This window comes from Hippoglossus hippoglossus, chromosome 4 (assembly GCF_009819705.1).
Source record: "Hippoglossus hippoglossus isolate fHipHip1 chromosome 4, fHipHip1.pri, whole genome shotgun sequence".
Lineage (NCBI taxonomy): Eukaryota > Metazoa > Chordata > Actinopteri > Pleuronectiformes > Pleuronectidae > Hippoglossus > Hippoglossus hippoglossus.
In genome coordinates, this window is record NC_047154.1 from 19,049,403 (window position 1) to 19,070,676 (window position 21,274).

The 21,274-nt window shown below is 41.1% G+C and overlaps 2 protein-coding genes across 3 annotated transcripts; both read right to left on the reverse strand.

Moving 5' to 3' along the window:
- Positions 1-253: 253 nt before the first annotated feature.
- Positions 254-6,526, reverse strand: klhl26 (kelch-like family member 26). 2 transcript variants are annotated; one of them, XR_004613677.1, is made up of 4 exons: positions 6,244-6,476; positions 3,412-3,594; positions 1,111-2,860; positions 254-1,069 (listed from the first exon to the last, which is right to left on the reverse strand). XR_004613677.1 is itself a non-coding variant. In XM_034583464.1 (3 exons), exons 1-3 carry the CDS (start codon positions 6,291-6,293, stop codon positions 1,279-1,281), a joined length of 1,815 nt encoding a protein of 604 aa, XP_034439355.1. In that variant the 5' UTR covers positions 6,294-6,526; the 3' UTR covers positions 254-1,278. The 2 variants fall into 2 exon arrangements, 1 of the variants encoding a protein (XP_034439355.1); XM_034583464.1 differs by having other exon boundaries at positions 254-2,860; positions 6,244-6,526.
- A 2,235-nt stretch (positions 6,527-8,761) lies between these two features.
- Positions 8,762-17,163, reverse strand: LOC117760717 (interleukin-12 receptor subunit beta-1-like). Its single transcript, XM_034583959.1, has 15 exons — positions 17,028-17,163; positions 16,211-16,334; positions 15,767-15,918; positions 14,850-14,992; positions 14,728-14,749; positions 13,586-13,708; positions 12,639-12,715; positions 12,197-12,437; positions 11,960-12,100; positions 11,557-11,664; positions 10,902-11,057; positions 10,570-10,725; positions 10,393-10,462; positions 9,839-9,911; positions 8,762-9,247 (listed from the first exon to the last, which is right to left on the reverse strand). The coding sequence occupies exons 1-15, from the start codon at positions 17,098-17,100 to the stop codon at positions 8,921-8,923; spliced, it is 1,986 nt and encodes a 661-aa protein (XP_034439850.1). The 5' UTR covers positions 17,101-17,163; the 3' UTR covers positions 8,762-8,920.
- Between the last annotated feature and the right edge of the window lie 4,111 nt (positions 17,164-21,274).

Below are 21,274 nucleotides of genomic sequence, written 5' to 3' on the forward strand. Positions count from 1 at the left end.
TTCGACAGCGGTTTCCTTTATATTGCACTTCAACAATATAATGTGCTTTTATTGGTACAGGCAGAACAGGACAAAGGCAAACAGGAGACACTCACTGTCATACGGTCACATTTAAAAAGGAAATAACAAGAACATTAAGCTTGATTCTTCCTTATACACACATTAAAATCAAATGTCTCATGAATACTGCTCGGAAAAGGTGCAACAGTGTAGTCAATAAAAACTCACGCCTGTATCAACTGTCATGAAAGGAAATATTGTGCGTGAAAGTGAGAGACTTGTGCGAGATGTTACAAGACAATTGTTCCCTGCAACATCAAACGTTACATGTACTGAGTGGATTACAAGTAACACAAAAGCACCACACACTGAAATTATTACTATATTATGCAGCTGCCTAAAGTAGTTTATTACTTTGAGTGACACAACTATAAGTTTGTCTGTGGCTGGGGGTGGGGTGTGTTATAAGTAGCAATTAAAGACAAACAAACAAAAGCAAACATTAACAATATAATGTAGAATTTATCAGTTGAGACGTGAACTTACACACAACTTGTGTTTCTGTGCTTTTGATTCTGTGCATTGATATGTGGTTTGGTGATTAGATATGTGAGCAGTAAGATCAGTTGTCTTGCTTGTTTGAATAATAAAAACAAATCAAATAGAAAATTACAACTGTACAATCAAAATGTCCAACATTAAAAAGATCCAGTGTTTGCACAGCAAAGACTTAAATAAAGAAATTCCAAGATTTCCAAGTCACATTAATCTGATAAAATGATAAGGAAAAACCAAAAGGTACAAACTATCAAAGACTGATATTATCAAAATATACAGATTATACACTATATTAATTATATAATTATATTATGACTGACTTAAAATGTAACTGGCAGATAATATATTAATCAGTCTGGTATTGAATTCAAACAGAAAAAAATACTCATCTTACGATAGGCTTTTCCACTGAAACGTGATAAAATGTGTCAAAACGGTCAAAATCTATAATATAAACCTAGTTCCTGTATCACAGAAGTGTCCCAACGTAAAAATCCAAGAGTTTTCATCTCTGAAGTTTTATCTCTTAATCAGACACATCTTATCCATAACAAGAAGAGAAAATAATATATGCCGCTCTGTGTAGTGCTGCTTAGAAGCTTTAGAGGTCCTTTTTCTCAAATACACACACACACCAATAGCTTAAATTACGTTCACACCTTGTGATGACACAATGGTCGGCAGAAAGAGCACATGGAATAAAGTCTTCACAGTCGCAGGTCAGCCTTGTGTGCTGTTTTGTGGAAGTATAATCGGTGTACAAGCGATACCAGCAAACGATTCTGGGAAGTGCAAATCCCTCTCCCACTCATCTGTCTCCGTGTTGTACACCTGCACGATGCTTGTGACGTTGTTCAGGTGCCAGTTGTATCCTCCCACGATGTAGATCTTCCTGTCCAGTAAGCAGCAGCCTGCCTCGGACTGCCCGGCTCTCATGGGGCTTACCGTGGTCCACTGGTCATTCTCTGGAATGTAATACTCGGCGGCCAGCACGTCAAAACAACGGTCCACGTGGTCCATGCGGCCGCCCAGAGCATAAACCCGATCCCCGTTGCTGATCATGGCGTGCAACACTCTAGGTTCATTCATGGGAGCTCTGAAGTCCCACTGGTCTGATACTGGATCATAGCAGTGAAGCGTTTTCTTGTCATCCAGCGAGACGCCGTAACCCCCTGAGATATACAGCCTCTCTCCACACGGCGTCCCTGCATGACCCCAGATCCTGCGTTTTAATGGTTCCACGTAAGTCCACTCATTCTTCTTTGGGCAGTAACACTCCACAGATGATAGACTGCCGGATCTATTGCGCCCTCCGGTGGCATACAGCTGTCCACGAAGCACGTTGAGCTGAAATTGGATACGACCCTCCTGCATGGATTGGATGCGCAGCCACTGGCTCAGGTGTGGGTCGTAGCGGAAACAGCTGTCCACTGCGCCCTCGCCGCTGCGGTACTGTAAGTGCTGTCCACCGACAACGTACACAAAGTTATCAAGTACGGCGACACAAGCGTGGCTGCACCCCGTTTCCATCTCTGTCAGCTCTTTGAACTGGCGGGAAGTGATGTCAGGGAGACAGAACACCTTGGTACTGACTGTGCGGTCGTTGTCAGTGTAGGGCGTCCCCCCAAAGGTGATGAGCGACATGACGTCAGAACGAATGAGTGTCCGCGAGGATTTCATCTCATGCTGTCTGAAAGGAAGGATTTGATAATTGAAGGCCTCAAGGAGATACTGGCGGCACAGCACTTCCTCCACCATGATGTCCACTGTCTGAACACTGTCCACCAGCTCTGAGGAGCGCATTAACGGGAAGCGCACATGGCAGAGGACACTGCTGGCTTGAGCCCGGCGAGACTGGTCATACCGGAGCCACCTGATGGCGGCATGGAAGAGATCGATCTCGCTGCAGTTCTTCAGTTTGTTGCTCTGCAGGAAGAAGACGAGGCGCTCCATGGGAATGTGCAGAAAGTCCTCCTCCTCAGCAATCTGGAGGAAGTGACGAAAAGTGAAGGCATCCACCGACTCCTTTAGGGAAGACAGGCTGAAGGTGGTGGCCATCTGGCCGATGTGCAGGCAGGTCTCCACGCTCATCGCTGACTTGAGGAACTCTTCACACAGCTCCACAACGGGGACCATCTGGAGAAACACAGCAGCTCCGAGCACATCTTGAATACAGTCCAGGTCTAAAGTGACCTCAGAACTGTAGGCAAAGTCGATAATGTGTTTCAACCCACGGGCGGACAAGCCCCTCAGCTCAATGGTATCTTGATTGGACTCCCTCATGCCGCCAGTAAACATTGCTCTGAAGCACAAAGAGAGAAAACATGACAGTTTTAGGATTACATTTCATTTCAATGAGGGAGAAAATTCCCCAACCCTCATGACGAACATTCATCCGACTGGATTGTTTTATTTACAGTATGGTGTTAATAACAGATGAACTGAAAACTGTTTAAAGACACAAACCAAAACAGAACATAATCAAATAATAATGATTAAATTCATATTAAATATTAGGCCAAATTTGTATTTAATTTATGTTAAATAATTCATAGTTTTCAAATGTATGGACTTTCCATGTATGTAATATAGTTCTACAATTCAGCAGGAACTGTAGAAAATATGAATTCTGTGGCTCAAATCAAAGACAAAAGGAAAGACAATAAGAATAATTTAGTGCATTTTGTTTCACATTCCACCACCCTGCTCCCCTACTGAACATAGTTGATCTTTTAACTGCAGCTTGCTCTGACAGAGGCACTCAGGATAAATTACTCCGGGTAAGAGCATCTGCTAAGTGCTTCCAATCTAAAATGCAAAGGGGAAGTGAACAGTCTTTATGGTTCCACTTACCTGAAATAATCACTACAGGCAGCCAGCACAGCTTTGTGGACCTGGAAGCGCTCCCCGTTGATGGCCAGCACAACATCAAGCAGTTGGCCCTGAGCCCGCAAAAACGACAAGCCCTGCAGGAGGGTGGCGCTGTGACTTGGGGCCGAGAAGGTACAGCGCAGGGTGCTATTCTTGTTTGCCATACTGGAAGAGGAAATACAGGCCTTGTCACAAGCTGGGATTCAAAGGATCGAATCTAATTTGAAACACTTAATAGAAGCAACATCGCTAGGAAGAGAAATGCCATAGACACCTTGTTGCTTATTATAGGAAAACATCAATCGGCCAGTAAGAAGCATGATCACGACAGGTGGAAATGTTACTGTCATACAGGTACATATCACAGGCTGTATATAAAGATGGGTGATGCGTCTCCACTTCCTCACACTATCCAGAAATGAAGCCAAAATATCCTGAACACATACACTGCCATCTTGCTCATCTAGAGCCAGAGTCTGAGTAGTGATCAAGGAATGGAGCAGTGATAAATTCTTTTTGATCAACACATGCCTCATCAACCGTAAGTCAGTCGTAGTCAATAACTAATTAAAACCAAACTTACTGGAAAAATGAACAGCATCAGTGTGATAAGAACTACGTGACTGGCAGAAATCCTCTTTGAGAAAAATGTATTTAACGTTTACTCTGAATTTTTTGATTGGTCCATATTCCATCTGCTGACATGGATGTCGTCCTTATTCATTTACAGTCTATGGTCCATATAAACAAACTCTCATGGGTAGGGGTAGTAATATTGTGCATGTAAATGTCTACATCGGACAAGATGAAGTCTTCATTATGATGGGGGAGGACGAGGGACCGGGCTAAACAGCTCCGTGTTGCGCGCGTTTTGTGCATCACGGGAAGGATAAACACACCACTTCTTGCGTCCGTCACGCGGAGCTGGACCACGCCCACTAATCACGCATTACGTTCCTTGCATCAAGTGTAAAATTTAACGTAAATCGAATTAAAGTTGTAAAACTAGGCTTACCTCCTTTCGATAGTAGGTGGTGCCACCACTACCACTACATACAGACTGATAGATCTGTTCAGGTCAAAAACACTCTCTTGTCTCTCTTCAGATCGTATAAATCTTTCACCTTTGCAACAGTCTAAGACATGAAAGGAATCTATCTGACACTGGGACATTAAAGCAAACTAACAATAAGGAATTATTTGCTTAATGAATCGTTTCGAGGGGATTCTGTGATTTAAAGTCATGATTTCTGCTTAGATGTCATCAGGCCGGGACTCTTGTCATACATGTCCAGTTTGGAGTCAATTGGACCATGTATGTCCGAGATACAACAACCTTGTGCTTTAATGGTGATTCATCCAAATTTTAAGCCACGCCATGGTCACACTGTGTAACGAAAACTCACAATTTGAGTTAGTTGTAATCTCCAAGGAGTCAAGCTGACACTCACCGAATTTGAAGTTGTTCTGATGAAAGCTCTAGGAGGAGTTCGTTAAAATACACAACCTGTATAACGGCCAAAATCCAAAATGGCCGACTTTCTGTTATATTAATCAAATTGGTGCCGGGGACTTTTTTTCGAATTTCGTGAAAATTGGTTAAACCAGACAGAATTGTGGTAGTATAATCAAAAAGTAATTTTTTGAACTGTAGCATGTGCCGCTCTCTGCTGTATGTCTTGGTCACAGTGCCCCTTTTTCACAGCAGACACTTGGTGTTGGATGTCGATAAGAGTGGCCACAACACTGTGTCAGCGAGGGAGCAAGAACTACACCAGGACCTTGAAACTAAACCAGCTAAATGAAGCCGAGTTCATTTTGCTGATACAGCTGTGCTTCTCTTACTGTGACATATGTCCCGTGGGGGAAAAAATGAAAAAGTTTATGCGCTGTATGCATGTTGAGAAAGTAAAATAAGATAGTGAGACTGTGACAATACTCTCAAAAATCTGAAGCAGTGTTATCAGTCTGAAAAATCCAGACATGGCCCGGCTCTATACAGGACTGACACCAGTCAATGTGTTGGATTTTAATCTAAATGGCATCAGTAAAAGCAAGTAAACAAACTGTCCAGATTTAACTTGCAACTTGTAATATTATTATACTGTTTTCTGCAACCAAATTTGCTTGGTTTAGTAGTTTTAGCGGCAACAATTAATCAACAGTTAATCAAAAGAGCAATTAGCTTCTACTTTGACAATCGCATGAAGCATTTGAGTCAAATATTACAGCAAAAACCTAAAAAAACTTGAATGTCAAATGGAAATGTTTGGATTTGACAAAAGGGCAGTTTTAAGATGATCTGAGAAACTGAGAATGATAGCTGTTTGGGATAATTGATTAATCAATATTAATAATCATTAGTTGTAGTCTTACTTGGTTTATTGGTGCAGTTAAGGAGAATTAATCTTTACAGTAACAAGTACAGCAGCTTGGTTGCATCAACACTGCCAACAAATACTTTTAGTATTGTTTTACTCATGATACTGTTTATTTGTTCATGTTTGTTTTCACAGTGAAGAAACACAATACCTTTACATAAATAACTTCCCGCATGTGTATAAACACACGTGTTTAAACAACGAGTTTGTTGTGTTGTAACAGCTGATCGTCGATACGAGACTCAGGCAGTGCTGCTGCCCGGAGGCCCGAACAGCGCCTCGGTGATTCCTGAGTGTCAAGCCCGGGCGCCGGGGCGCTCCGGCGGGCAGGGACCGGGCTGCAGTGCCCGGAGCCGCGGAGACTTCAGGCTAACACCGAAGGGACCAGTCCCAACAGCGCGGACACAACACGTCCTCCCCCCGCGCCACTCACCTGCTCTGCGCATGTTTCGAAGCAAAGTCCCCACCGTCCGACTCCGCCATGTTCTAGCACAGAGCAGCCCGCATGGGGCATCTTCATGAGCGGGGAGACGAGGTCAGCAGCTCGGCTGATCCGACCATCGTGTTTGGAAAGTGTGGAGAGCGCCTGTTGTTTCAGGCTCCGAGGGAGAGCAGCAGCCTGAGGTCCGGAGATGACCTCTCCTGTCTACCTGTCCTCCCCCTGTACTGAGCGCTTCTCCCCACGGAGAGGCGCCACTGTTCCATAAACACACGACTAGGCCTGTACTAGTTCCCATCACGGATGTATTGGTTCCCAAACAAACCGCTAGAAGTTGAACAATGGGTCCCCCAAACAGAAATGGGGCTCAAAACATTGGAGTGAAGCTCCATAGACAGGGTGAAACCTGTGTGTGTCCGTTTGTTCATCTGTTTTCAGCAGCGTTGCCAGATGGGAAATGTTGAAGTATCGTACCAGAAGCTTAAAATCTTCTTATTTTGAGGAATGCACGCGACCACAGTATCCACAGGAGTGGGATGTTTGTAAGCTGTGTAGAGATTCCGAGGCGATTTAGTGTACAGAAACCAGACACCTTTTCAAGGCACAAGGCTCGTATGATGAAATATGAGACAGGAAGGACTTGTGTTAAGCTTGAGAAGAGATGCGTTAACACAGACCTGGTCCATATTTTACTATCCAGATTACAATTGATAATACTAAGTGTCACAAAATGATCAAGTTATCGTACATCATGCATTATTAATCGTATAGAGGCCAAAATAATCATACAAATACGATAATTATCGTACATCTGTCAACACTGGTTTTCAGTCATGCGCTGAACTATGGATAATCTCCTGACTTTCTCCAGAAAGTAGTCTTACTTGGTTTATTGGTGCAGTTAAGGAGAATTAATCTTTACAGTAACAAGTACAGCAGCTTGGTTGCATCAACACTGCCAACAAATACTTTTAGTATTGTTTTACTCATGATACATGTGCAAATGCAAATGTCCGAGTGAGAGTCTCCTGACTTTTTGAACACAGCAGGAGATACTCCCCAGGATAAAAACAAAAACATTGGATCTCCGCAGCAGAATTCATATGTGACGTCCTGACTGTGGCTGCTGCAGCACCCTCACCTGAACACTTTCTGTGTCGTGAACGCGTCTGAAAGGCAACTTCTGCGGAAAGTCCGGACCCAAATTCTCTGCACAATCCGTTTTGTTTGTGGGCAGGATTACACAAAAACTGATTTTTTGTGTAACGGATTTCCACAAAACCTGCATGTTATATGGGTCAGGGAACAACCCATTAAATATTGGTGCAGATCAAGATCAGGGGGCAGATCGGTATGTGCATGAAGTACAATTCATCTGCAGTTGTGCACATTGTATATTGAAAGATGTCATAATTGCCCTAATTCATTGTCTTTCGTCTGCAGATGCAACTGAGTGTTTATGTGTGTGATCTTACAAAAATGTCCCATCCAAACCAGACCTACACACCCATGAGTTCTAGCGCTGTTGTCAAAATAAGCTCTAGTCCAAATGTGCGGAAGGAACATGTGTGTACTGTATTTATACACACAGACAAAGCAATGTGGTGTCGCTAGATAGTATTCTAACCACAAATTGCATTCATCAGATGTTAATCTGCTGTCTGTGGTCGGGACACATGATATTGATCTCCCTGTGGTGAGAGATAAAGTGTGTGACACTACAAAGATACATACTTGCTGATTTAACTCTTAACCAAACACAAGAACCAGTTTTTCTGCTGTGAACATGTAAGTCGGTCGTCACTTATAATAAATCAGCCTGACATGCTCTAGTTTGAAACCCACAGAGCTCTCACTGGTTATGACTAATCTAAGTTTATTCACCTTGCATAAGACACTTTTTGGAAAGGCCATGGTCTCTCTGTCCTGACCACTTCCTGTCACAGGATTACCTCTTCACAGAATCACTTTTTGCGTTGCTCAGCCTTCACACGCAGTGCTTCTTCACCTTTTGTTTCGTTTCACACTGACAATGGGACACAGTCTTTACAGTATATAATAATAATAAAACATTTTGTTTATATGTGCCTTTCACACCACTCATGGTCACCTTACAGGGCAGAGATGAAAACAGAACAAACAAAGAGGGTTTCTTTCATTGTAGCTGATGTATGCTCAAATGTGCATTTTTGTTTGGTTTTAATTAGTTATTTGATCCAACAAAACAACAGAGTGAAATCTTATGTTTGACAGCTGAGACTCGCTCATGACTGGTCTCTGGCTCCAAATAATGTCATTGGCACAAGATGTTAGCGTTCGTATCCAAGACACTTTGGCTTCTGGATAGTGGGATGAAGGGGAGATGTGTCGGCCATCTGTAAATACAGTCTAAGGTCTGAACAAGACCTTCCCACAAAAATTGTTTATTGACAACCTGCAGTGACAAAGTCTGTGTGTGGTCAACTCTGCTTATATCATTATGCTGATCTCCTTATGAAAAATATCACTGACAAAATACTATTCAAAAATACACAAACGTGAAACAGGAAAACCAATACTTGCTCCAGGAAAAGATTAAATATTTAAAATATTGTTGCTTAAAAAGATACAACTTTCAAAACAGAATTCATTAATCCAGTATAGGTGAACAAATATGTAAAAGATTTTGTCTTTAAGGTGAATCTGTCTTTAGATCAAAGACCAAACCATTCCTGTATATCAGCATGGCGATCTCACTTTCCACCTGCTCCAGATCTGTTAGTTTTTTGACTCTGGAGCTCTTCTGCTCCTGATCTGTGGAGCCAGGACTCTCATCACCGCTCCCCTCTGACATCCTCGAATCCCCCTCACTCTCATTCTCCACGTCCTCGTCGCTCCCAGCGTCCCACTCTCCTCGGAGGGTGGTGGTTTCCTCTGCTTCCTGAGGGACAGTCTTCCGCTCTGGGTGCAGCTGCAGCAGTATCAGCTCGTCCACCTCCTCTTTCCCCTCCAGCATCTCCTGATGTAGGTCACGTTAAAACATGAGAGTGAGACTCAGTGGTGAAAACTCAACATACTTTGCTGTGCTATTGAATTCTAAACTTGTAATCAATGGAACAGGTCACTGTTTTGGTTTCTTGCTCAGGAATCACGCTAATGTCTCAGAAAATCAAATAAAGCATAGAAGAAGCAGAATGCAGGAGGGAAAGTATTTCAGTAAATTTAAAGTTAACATATGGAGCCACTTAAAAGTTCACTTTACTCAACTTGTGCCTGTGATTGATTGTAACATATCAACATTTAAAGATCAAGATACGCTTGAGTTAGGTTTTCATCAGCCGTATCATAGAAAAGTGGAATTACATTGTCTTCAATGAGGGGATTTTTTTTTTTATTACAATCTCTGCTGACACTTCCTTTGAGTGGTTATACAGTGTACTGTATATAGACTGCACTGATTTACTGTACACACTGTTAACTATGTCTGAGGGAATTAGTTCTGCTGTTTGATTAAGTTATAGTTTTTAAATGAGAAAACTAAGCTGTCATGTCTTCAGAAAGAACAAAAACTTTGATATAAACAGTTCTGCAGCCTGTGTGTGGGATTTACCTGACCACGTTGATTGGGTGAGAAATCTGGAATAACCGGCGTCGGCACAGGAGGAAAGATTTTGTTTTGGATTCTGAGCATCAGAACAGAGTAGAAACTGTTAAAAATAGATCAATCCAGGGGGAACTAGAACAGTCAGTAGAGCATCTAAGGCCCAACAGTTCTATTAAAGTCATTCAAGCTGCACCAAATTTCACACACTCGTCAGCCCCCTAAATATATCAACATCCATGAATTGTTCCCTGGGAAAACAACAAAAAAATGTTGAACTATCACAATTTTTAAGAAAGGGGAAAACAAAATCCTGTATTTATTGTTAATGTTACTATGATGTGAATCTGAAGAGTTTCAACAGTTTCCCAGACATTTTCACTTTATCCTGTTGCTGATGATTTAGCCGTTAATAAAAGTCACGTGGTTTGATTAAAAAAAAAAAAAAAACAATACATAAATTCTCCACGCCTTCCCTACAAAGCGAGTTCATACTGTAGTTTATGTGATTGTTCATATTACACGCCAAAGTGTGGAGGCTTTAAAGTATGGAGGTCACCTACCTCTTCAAGACGACGGTGCACATTGTCGAGGTGAAGAAGAACCCAATCAGCAGGCCCAAACTCAACCACACTAATTTGGGTGGAGAAAAAGGAAGACAGGGAAAATGAGTTTGCGTCCGCATGTGGAAAAACTGCAAAGCTGCTTCAACATGGGAGCTGGCTCTGTAGGTCTGATACCATTCATATGTTTCTCCTGCAGCGTGTTGATAGTGACTCTGGCTGCGGGTCCGGCTCCCGCTCGGGTCACTACGGCCAGGCTGATATTGTATTTTGTTCCCGGTGTCAAGTTTTCCAGACTGTATTTTCTCAATGAGGCGGATATGTTATGGCACTCTGATGAACACAAGATGTTGAGAAATATCACAGTTAAATTCATATAGCTGGTGTCATTGGAGAATTTCGGTGAAACTTTGTCATTTAAAAGTTCAAAAGTTGTACACAAATAATTCATCTGTGAAAAACCCTTCAAACAAACTGCTTCAGATGATGTAGAAAAGTGGCTTTCACACCTCTCATCTCATTCCGCGAACCCATTTTCACACTGCACAGGCTGTAGTGTGTGAGGAAACCTCGCTGGTCCTCAGAGGTGATCGCTTTCCAGGAGAGGTTAGCAGAATTGTGCGTTTGACCAAAAACAGTGATATCCTGAGGTTCTCTGCGCGGTGCTGACGGGGAAAAGAAAGAAAGTAGGGTTAAATGACTTCTCTTTCGTCTTGCGGTACAGGATACATGTTCTCTCACTGAGATGCACCGATTAGTGCCATCTCCTCAACAATCATCTCGTTACTGGGTTCCACAGGAAATCTTTCTCGTCTTAAACCTTTTTCGAATCTCTCTTAAAGACACATTTTTATAAGTGTGCTTTTATAGCATTTACCTTTTTCATAGCATCAACTAACTAATTAAAACCTAATTTACCTGAGAATTGGCATCAGAATGTTATTTTGTGCACTTTGACTTTTTTTGTTTGGTCCATGTCCCATCTACTAACATGCAGGAGGCGTGGCTTATGACTGACACTGCAGCCAGCCTAGAGGGCAATCGAGATTACATCTGGGTTCTGTCCCACGCCTGGCACCAAGCGTTTTAGACGGACGCATTCCGGTCTGGAGCGTGCATCCAGTGCACACATCATGCAGGGAAATCTAATTCAAAGACACATACCTCCCTCTTTTTGGTAGTAGAGGCACGTCTTAACCGTCCGCGGCTTCCCAACGTCACACATGTGTTCAAAGTAAAGGTAGCCAACGTAATCCTGTAACAGAGCTACGCCTGGAAGTGAAACAGGAAGTGTGTGGATCAGGTGTAAGGTACAGAAAATGTTTCCAGTGAAAGTGTGACACAACAAGAGAAAAGTTAAAGTGGTATTTCTACACAGTGGAAAGTCCCCTGAGTTTAAAAAAATGTTTTTGCATTGTGACCTATTTGTCAGTGAAATGATGCAAAAATGTTCTTTAAAATGTGTGTTTTGAAATTGTCATTAGTTGGAGGATTTGACAATAAAAACTAAACAGAACCCTCTGCAGTTGTGTGTCAAAGTTAAAGTTGTGTGATTTAAAGTACTCACTCTTTCTTTCTTGCTCCCTTACTTGTTTTTTCTTACTTTCTAAAGTTATCACACAGTCTGGCTTCAAACCTCCATCTTGAAGCTCGTACCATTGCTTGCAAGTTTTCTTACTGGATTTATTATCCACCGTTTTGTCACAAGCTGTCAGGGAAAGAATGACAGAAAGAACATCCTTCAGTGAAATTCTGCTTAATGATTAATACTTTTGATATTTGAAACACACACACTTGGGCCTACTTTTTAAATCCGCAGTAGGTTCGGCTGGCACATGAACGGTTGCTGAAGGAGAACACCCTGCTGCATTTCTGGCGATGACAGAGATGTCGACGGGAGAGTATGACACATAAATGGTGAAGTTATTTGTTTTGAGGTGTTGTCTCCTCTTCTCTGTCCTAAGACAAGGACATCCCAGAGAAGACTGTGTGTCCTCCAGTCTGTAGGTCACTCCTGCTGCTGCTGCTGCTGCGTGGGACATCAGCTGAAGAGGAGCAGAACACACCTCAGTTCAAACACATGGAAACAGCACCGGGGGGGCAACAGGTCAATGAGTCAAATGAAATGTCTTAAAGTGAAACCCAAAGTGAAGACAAAACCCCCGAATGGCTGACACTGCAAGTAGTCATTTTAAAATGGTCGGATAAGTGGATGCTCTGGTGTCGTTTTACTGTAACTGGTTCACCTTCCAAGTCAGCGTCACCTCTCTAGTGCCATTCAAACGTTTGATTGTCACGTTGACTTCAGGCTTGTGTGCAAGCTCTGCAATAAAAAGAAAAAAAGAAACCAGAAATTCAGTTTCATTTTTACAACTAAAAACAGTTTTAAACGTACAATATAACTTCAGCCACGAGGGTCTCGGAATCAAAACCTAATAAAAGACCCAGTTTGATGGTGATGTGAAGCAGCGTGGGATTATGGGAATTGCGGATGAAAATCTACCTGACCCGAGTCCAATTATTGAAGTTTTAATAATGTTACGCAACAAAACGCTAAATAATCGTGAGAAAAACAAACAGTGGAAGGAAAGAACGCTGACTGGCCAGCAGTGTGTTTCTCCTTCGTCACACGTCGTTTGAAAGGCGATCAAAACTAAACATCCCACTACCTTGAATGAAAAAATTGAGGATGAAGGTAGAGGTTTGAACATTGTTGGAAACATTTTGGACAATATAAATGCACAAGTCAACAAAATGAGGTTGAGTCATTTTCAGACATTTTACTGAAGAAGTGTTACGTCTTATATGTTTAAACATCTCAGCAATCCATCAGTTCATAGTTTTCAATCTCCACAGGTAGAGAAGAGGCCCCTGCGTGGACTTCAAGGAATTAAACCCGAAGAGATGTAAAATGATGGAAGGTGTTGGGGTGAGGGTGGTGACACATATTTAATCGCACCTCAAACAGTCTGGGGATTTTCATGCTCCTCACTGTGTCTCTTTGTGATTCATGTATGTGAATTGATTTGACTCCGCTTCATGATGACTGATCACTCGTTTTTTTGTGTCGAACTATCGCCAACAAATAATTTCAAAGCAGGATAATGCATTTCAATCCAAAACACGACCAATGTGCGACAACTATAAAAACCTGAGATCCATGCACTAATGTGAGGAGATAACATGGGTTCACCTGCAGGAACAATCACCACTGGAGACCAGTGGCTCCACAGCGGGTCTTTGACCTGAGTGGACCGTTGTCTGATCTGAACCCAGTGAGCTGAATGCTGTGAGAGATTCTCCACCGTCACCTGGTCTGTGCAGATAAAAAACAAAGGAGGCATTTAAATTTCCTAATATAAAGTCCTCATATCTAATAAATGACAAAACGACTCTGATCTGCCACCTTATAGTGTTAGGTAGACAAAGATTACTCACGAGTGTGTTAAAGCAACACTATGCAATTTTTTAACTTTAAAATAGAACCTTCAAAATTAGCTTGACGGTACTCTGACTTGGAATAAGGAGAATGTTTCCTCTTTTATTCCCACTTTTCACCCTGAGCGTCTGTTCTCGCTCTATGTTACTTTGGCGAGTGGGTACGATCTCCCGTGAGAAGTGTGGAACTGACAGAGAGTCGCAGCTTCAATTGCCAGAATGAGGCTCAGCGAGTTCAAGAGGAATGTTGAACTGTTGATCAGTAAAACAGACTTAGAAATCATTCTCCAATATTCAGCGAGGAAACTTGGTTTGGGAAGCCAGGGATAATGGTAATATCCACCATTGCAGTTGTTCTAGGCTTGGTTTTTTCAACATGAAAACAACTTTGTGCTTTTAATTGATCATCCATGTCGTGTTCTAGTTGCTTTCTTCCGGAGGGTGGTCATGTGATAGGAGTCTGACGCTGTTATTACTCAGTAAAAGTTACATAGAGTTGCTTCAAATACTTTCAGCCAGGGGTCTTTTGTAGTAGATGGTCGCCTCAACCAAAACAGGAGAAATGTGATTCCAGGGAGTTCCAAATTTTGTGTGTTCTTGGATAGTTTGAAAACAGAACGTACATTCAGAAGTTTCCATTTTTTTCCGAGTTGTACAGTGTGAAGTCGGGATCTTTCCCAAACTGTGTGTAGTCACTGAGGAAAGGAGAAATCAAATTTAGCAAACCTTCAGTTAGTGGGATAAAACAGACAAAAACAGCAGCGTGGCCCTTCAGTGTGTTTCTAGAGGTTTATCCACATCTGGTAAATAAATAGATCACCCACAGAAAACATGAAATAACACTGATCTAACATTTCATTCAGAAGATGTTGATTAAAAGGACATGAGGGCACTTACCCGTGTTGGTTTTGGTAAATATCTGTAACAACATTGAAGGAAAAATGGTTGTGTAGAAAAGCAAAAATCGAAATGAGCTTCAGACACGATAGATTTGGTGACTAAACACAAATGTGCCTTACTTTTTCCCACGATTCTGCGGGGTGTCCATCTCGTCGAAACCAGACCTCGGCTAAAGCTGGATGCTTCTCTGGAGCCTCCCACATTAAGCTGAGGCTGTTTTTTGACCAGGACATTGAAATATTTTGTGGTGCATCATACTTAACTGTTGAGGATAAGCACAAAAAAAAACGTTTTATATGTCATAGGATTTAAAACACAATATATTTTGTATTATTTACAATTTTTTCCTCCTTATTGTACAAAGTATTATGAAATCTCAAAATAAATGAGCACTACCTTAACACATCAATTCATATCCATTATTTGGAAGCCATAACATCCAATAATCATTGATTGATCACGCTACTAATAAATCCAAAATAAAGGTCTATTCCAGGTCCAATGTTCTGGTCCAGATCAGATAATTCAGGGGAAGCCTAACCCCCTTCTAGTGTTCAGCAAGTTTTTTTCTGTTTGGCCAAACCACAAATTTGAGATGACATTTTTTTTCTGGATACAGTTTTCACTGAATGAGCAATAGTATCCGATGCATCTTGTTATCTTATATCCGCTGCTGATGCGATTAAATGTCAGAACTCCTGAAGCTTTTCCTTCATTCGGAGTCCGGTCTTCCTCTGGCTGTAGATTGTTTGTTAGGACTTCTCTTTTGTGTGTGTGTGATGTCTGTGGTTGCACGTCTCCTGCAGTCGCCTGCCATTTTATGGGGACTGGCAGGCCGTCTACCAATGCTGGGAACTAGGACCTTTCAATTTACAAGAACAATGACTTTCATCTTAACACGTGTCAACAATTCTGCAGTTTGAGAACATGTCACGGATCTGATGTAGAAATTTACAGTTTCAGAGGACATTAGAGAATGAGGCCAAAGGTATAACTCTCCCATTCTGCAAGCTGAAATCAGAGAATCATCAATTACCTATGTCTTTGAGCACCACGGACCTCCTGGGCGATGAGCAGCTGGAGTTTCCTACATGAGCTTCCACCCAAATGTAAACCTCTCGGCGTTGGATCAACGCTTCCTCACGGATCGTGCGCCAGGTCTGGTAAATGCCCTTAAACTTTGTTTTGCTACGGATAAATATTTAGGTTTGAGTTGTAAAAGTGGCAGCAACTGAAAGACATCATCATTAGACTGGAGGTTTATAATTAGCAGACTTGACACTCCTACACTTCTATTTCTAAATTTATATATTTGACACATTAACCTAAAATCTAGTCAGACATATGCAGTGTCTTTGGAAACTTTGCGATAAAGATTTTAAGGTCAAGTTAGATTTTAAAGTAAGACTTAAAGGGGAAATCACCATGAGTTCATTGTTAGTTGAGTTAATTTTTACACTTAAAAAAGAAGAATACTCACTTAAAGTAAAGGTCGAACGTCACATTGCCATCAGTCTGGCTCATGCTCCATTCACACGTGTAAACCGATTCGCTAGCATTTTTCTTGAAGCACTCAGGACTTGTAGGAGCTTCACATGCAGACCCTTCAGAGAAACACGTGTCTTTAAAATGATCAAATTCATATACAATTAAAGCCCTCAAAAAGCCAATTCATTTGGGTTACAATAATAAGAATAAGAATAATCCTTACAATCTCAATAGGGCCTCCCACCGTCGGTGCTCGGGCCCTAACTACTTTTTTACCTATTTTTACTGAATAAATAAAGAAGTGTTTTCTTTAGAGGTAAACAAGCACAAATAACCAACCAGCAGCAGCAGGGTTCTCATTTTATATAACTTTTTGTTTTATTGTTATTCTGCTTTTAAATTTACCTCTCCTTTTCAATTTGTTGTTTTACTGCAAAGCACTTAAAAATGCATTATATATTAAATCAGTCTTGCCATTCTGAAGAGGGTAAAGTTACATAGTGAAATACAAATGCATCTATAAAGGAATAATTTGACAATGTGTAAAGTAGCAGTTAGTGGAAACTACAGGCAGACACCTGAGAAAAGCTGCACAATGCCGTGCATCTGTTAGTGGAAACTACATGATGTCGATAGGCCAACATTTTGTGGCTGATGTACTAGTTTAACTGCGGAAGCCTAATTTCATGCATCATCTATTGACATATGTTTAACATGTGTTTGATATTAAAAGTGAATTATAAACCAGATTAATAACACATAAGTAGTGAAAAAGTAAAAAAGTAAAGATATATTTCATATTCCTTTACCTTTGCTTACGGTTGTGAGGAAGATAAACACAAAATATCCACGTAGTGAACTCCAGTTTCTCAAAGTTTCCATGAAGTGCAGAGGAAAGTAGAAAGAGAAGATCGTCCTCCGGTGCCTGAGAGCTGATTGTCTGCCTTCACGTAGTCTTTTTTAGAAATGTCACAGCAGTTTCAAGATCAGGTAAAGTAAGTTGCAGCAAAACCACAGAGTCAGAGGTGGGGGGGGGGGGGGGGGGGGGGGGTGACGGGGATGCTTTCGGCACAGACACAACAACCGTTCTGAAAGTGACTGAGCTTTGAAGTGCCTCTCTCATTTATTTTTAATGTTTTTTTCCCCCCTACAATTGCTTTGAGTGGTCATCAAGACCAGAAAAGCAGTCGGTAAAAAGTCCTAAGAAACCACTTTTAAATCCACTAGATCCAGATTCGTATTTGACTGTAGCATTACTGTCGTGTATTCCAGCCTAAAGAATAATGTAGAAACAAACCATCCTGTACCATGGAAAACAACGGATGTAACGGATAGATTAGAGATTTTCATGGAACTGTTAATTCAGGTATTTCTGCATGCGATGATCCCATAATCGCACATTTTGTGTTGCTCTATACAAATGTACGATAAATGCTTTTAATCTGTTGCATATCGTGATGTCAAACTATTCAACAACACTACTGAACTGTGATGTCTAAAAGCCACCCACCGCCCCGGCGTGTGCTGTGGTCTTCATCAACTTCATCTTACATCCTCATTTGTTGTACCCCAATTCCCATTTATGCAAGTGACAGTTTCATACTAAAATCACTTGCACTTTCATTTTGTAAAGGTGGCTCCTGTTCACACTTACTAGAATTTACGTATAACAACACTGACCCAGTAAGATGCTCTCACATCTGCATTTTTGAAGCCTAGACTTACTTGAATTTGTTCAAGAACTGATTTTCATTGGTTATTTAAAAATAATTCAAAAACTGATTTTTGTTATCGGTACACTTTCCACACTTTAAGCTATTTCATTTCTCAACATAATTATTCACGAGCTTCTTGTCGTGGTGCAACTCCTCATCATCAAATGAAAGTAGAGGGCAGTTTTTCTAAGCAGTATATTGTAGAAGTACAAAATATAAAAGTAAAATGGAAAACAAACGGAAAGATATAGCATTTCCTGATTTTGTGAACTTTTATGAAGCTATTAATTTGATTTTATCTTCACTTCTCAATAGCAAGGTGGTCAATGTCGCCTTTAATGTATGTTATAGCTGTGCAGGTAAATAAATAGGAACGGCATCTTGTTTTTCCACTTTTCTAAATCTATTTTTTGGTCTTTAATTTAAAAGCCTGTAATGTTTCTATGGTTCACTCTGTTAGATATTGTACCACAGTTTGTCCAACAGATGGCAGTACAGAGCCACTGGGAATCTTGACTTCAGAGTTTCTGACTCAGAATTATCACATCGCAGCTTCTAGAAAACTAGAGCTTAGAAAAACGAGTCTTTTAGAAATATACTCATGTTTCTGATGGACATTAACAAGTGGCCGTCTTCATACAGGTGTCCGCTTGTATAATTCATAATTCAAATAATGTCATCACGATAATAACATCTAACAAAGTATTTAATTTCATCGTGTTACCTGTTGGTTGGTGCAGCTATCTAATAGGATTAAATGTCTTCAACTGATCCAGGTCATTTGGACCCAGCATGGTCAGCCAGGGATATACACAGGCTGTGGAAAGACTCCACTGTCGAAATACTATATTTGTATTATAGTAATACTGTGCTGAATAAAATATTACTGTGACTGATGGCCTTGGTTTCATGTTATTACAATTACTTTTATCTTTTGTAAAAGTCAGCTCCTCATTTTTTCTGACTCAAGCCTTTAAGTTACATAAGCACGTCTCTTCCTTGACGCTTCACTTGGAGGCCTCGAGATGGCGCTCTTTCCTTTGGTTCCATCATATTTACTGCATCAGCACAGAGATGGCTGAATGTTGTATTGATATTAATGCAGGATGTGTGTGTGTGTGTGTGTGTGTGTGTGTGTGTGTGTGTGTGTGTGTGTGTGTGTGTGTGTGTGTGTTTGTGTGTGTGTGTGTGTGTGTGTGTGTGTGTGTGTGTGTGTGTGTGTGTGTGCGCGCGTGTGCGTGTGCATGTGCGTGTTTGTGTGTCTCTTGAAGTGTCTAAGTGAGCTCTCTCTGTAAAGGAAATGATAAAAAATATAAAGGAAACAATAAATAATACAATAATAATAATAATGTACATTTTTTCAGAGGTCGCTGCTCTTTCTGCTGATGTCAAGTGGAAAACAGGATCAACCTCACGCCTACAGATCTGCAGTGTCACACACCAACACAACCCAGGTTACAACCACAGTCTATGGTTTCAACCCAGATCTGTGTTCACTTAACATTTTTCTCATGTCAGTTAATGATGATATGATGACAAATAAAAAAGTTTTTTGTGGCTTTTGTTGAAACGGAAAAGGAAAGGTGAACTGGGTCTCAATTCCAATCATGGTTTCACAAGTAGTTTACGAAGAGAGAGTAGAGAGGTGACGTGGGGGGCGGAAGAGTTCAACAAGAATAAAGACAAAAGCAGTGTCTCCGCAGATCAAAATGGGGGGTTTGCATGATGATCACAGGGATACAAATAGCTGGAAGATTTTAAGATATATTTGTTCCTGAAAACTGAACAAGAACAAATCACAAAGACAATCTCACTGTAATTTAACCTATATATTTAACAGAAAGCTATTGTGATCAATATATCTTACAGCTACTATGACCAAGCCTGAAAACAGCCTGATGATGTGAACTCTAGAATCAATTTTAAATGTATTCATATTGGAGATTAAAAAACAATACAAAATAATTTCCAAACTCGGAGCACTTGTCGCCTCATGACACCAAATCTAAACAATCAACATGGTTAACCCCAAAAAGGTCTTATCATGGCAGACAGCATTCTTTTCTGTCATCAGTCCATTTAGCTTGCTCGCTTCTACATACAGATAGTTAACTGGCTTGCAACATTTCAATTAACTTTGTCATTCTACATAGATAATCAATCCTTTTTCTTATTTAGTGTTTTCACCACTGTGACCCAATAAGTCTTTGAATGCAGCCCCTGAAGGACGCAGCCCCTGAATTGAGACAGGGCTAAAGTGTCTTCTGTGATCATTACACGTGAGCTACAGCCACTAGAGCCCTCCTGTTAATGCAGTCCTGATTGTGCTGTATGACAAACACAGAGACAGTAAAACCTGCATCTCGTTTGTCAAAGCCTGCATTTGAATGTGGCTGGATGGATGCTGAAGCTCAGCATGGGGAAATCCTGTGTGTGGGTGTTACGCTGTGCAAAGTGTCTGCATCTTATTTGTTTGTGACATTGCAACAAGCTGAGCTTATAGCTGCAAACATGCTCACTAACAGAAGTGAATGACGTCAGGTTTTGAATATTTTACCAACAAACTCTGAATTGATGCTTGGAATAATTGTTTTGCTCTGAAAATGGAGGCAGAGATTGAGATTCTCTCGGGAAAAAAATTGCTTATGTGTTATTGAGTCTCACTCAGCAGAATGATGTTCTGCATGATCAGATAAGGGTTTTCTGTACATCGTGGTGCATATAAATGACCACACAGTGACGGTCTCGGATAGGGATTTTCCCAGTTAGTAAACCAGCCGCGTCTGGAACTTTTTACTTTATATGCTGCAGATCAATTTCCATTATCAAAAGACTAAAAATAAATGAAAGAGAGGGTAATGGCATTTCTGGGGTTTACCCTCGTCTACGTGCCTGGGCTGTAAAAAACTCATTTAACCCTAGAACACTAACGTCGGGTGATTTTTACCCGAGCGAGTGTGGTCACAGGATTTTCATTGTGTTGCTGCTGTCTGAGTGGCGTGGGTTCTTGGGTAGCTTCAGTCTGCTCACTGACGTCATAGAAGGTAGGCTAGTTTTCCTGCTCCCATCCCTGTTTTTTTCAATATGCACGTGTTCGGGTGTTTGTGTATTAAATCAGGCGATCTTATTACCTTTCAAGGGTAACAACGTTCAGGCCCGCCATATTTATTGCCCCATATCATGCACAGCCATCATTCTGTCACAGGCTTGGTGACTCTGGCATGCCAACAAGTGAGTAAAACATAGCTACGGTTCGTTTAGGTTGGCAATCGTTAGCTACGCAGATTTCTTCTTTGATACTAGAGCTAAGTTATCTAGCTTGGAATTTGCATGTAATCCTT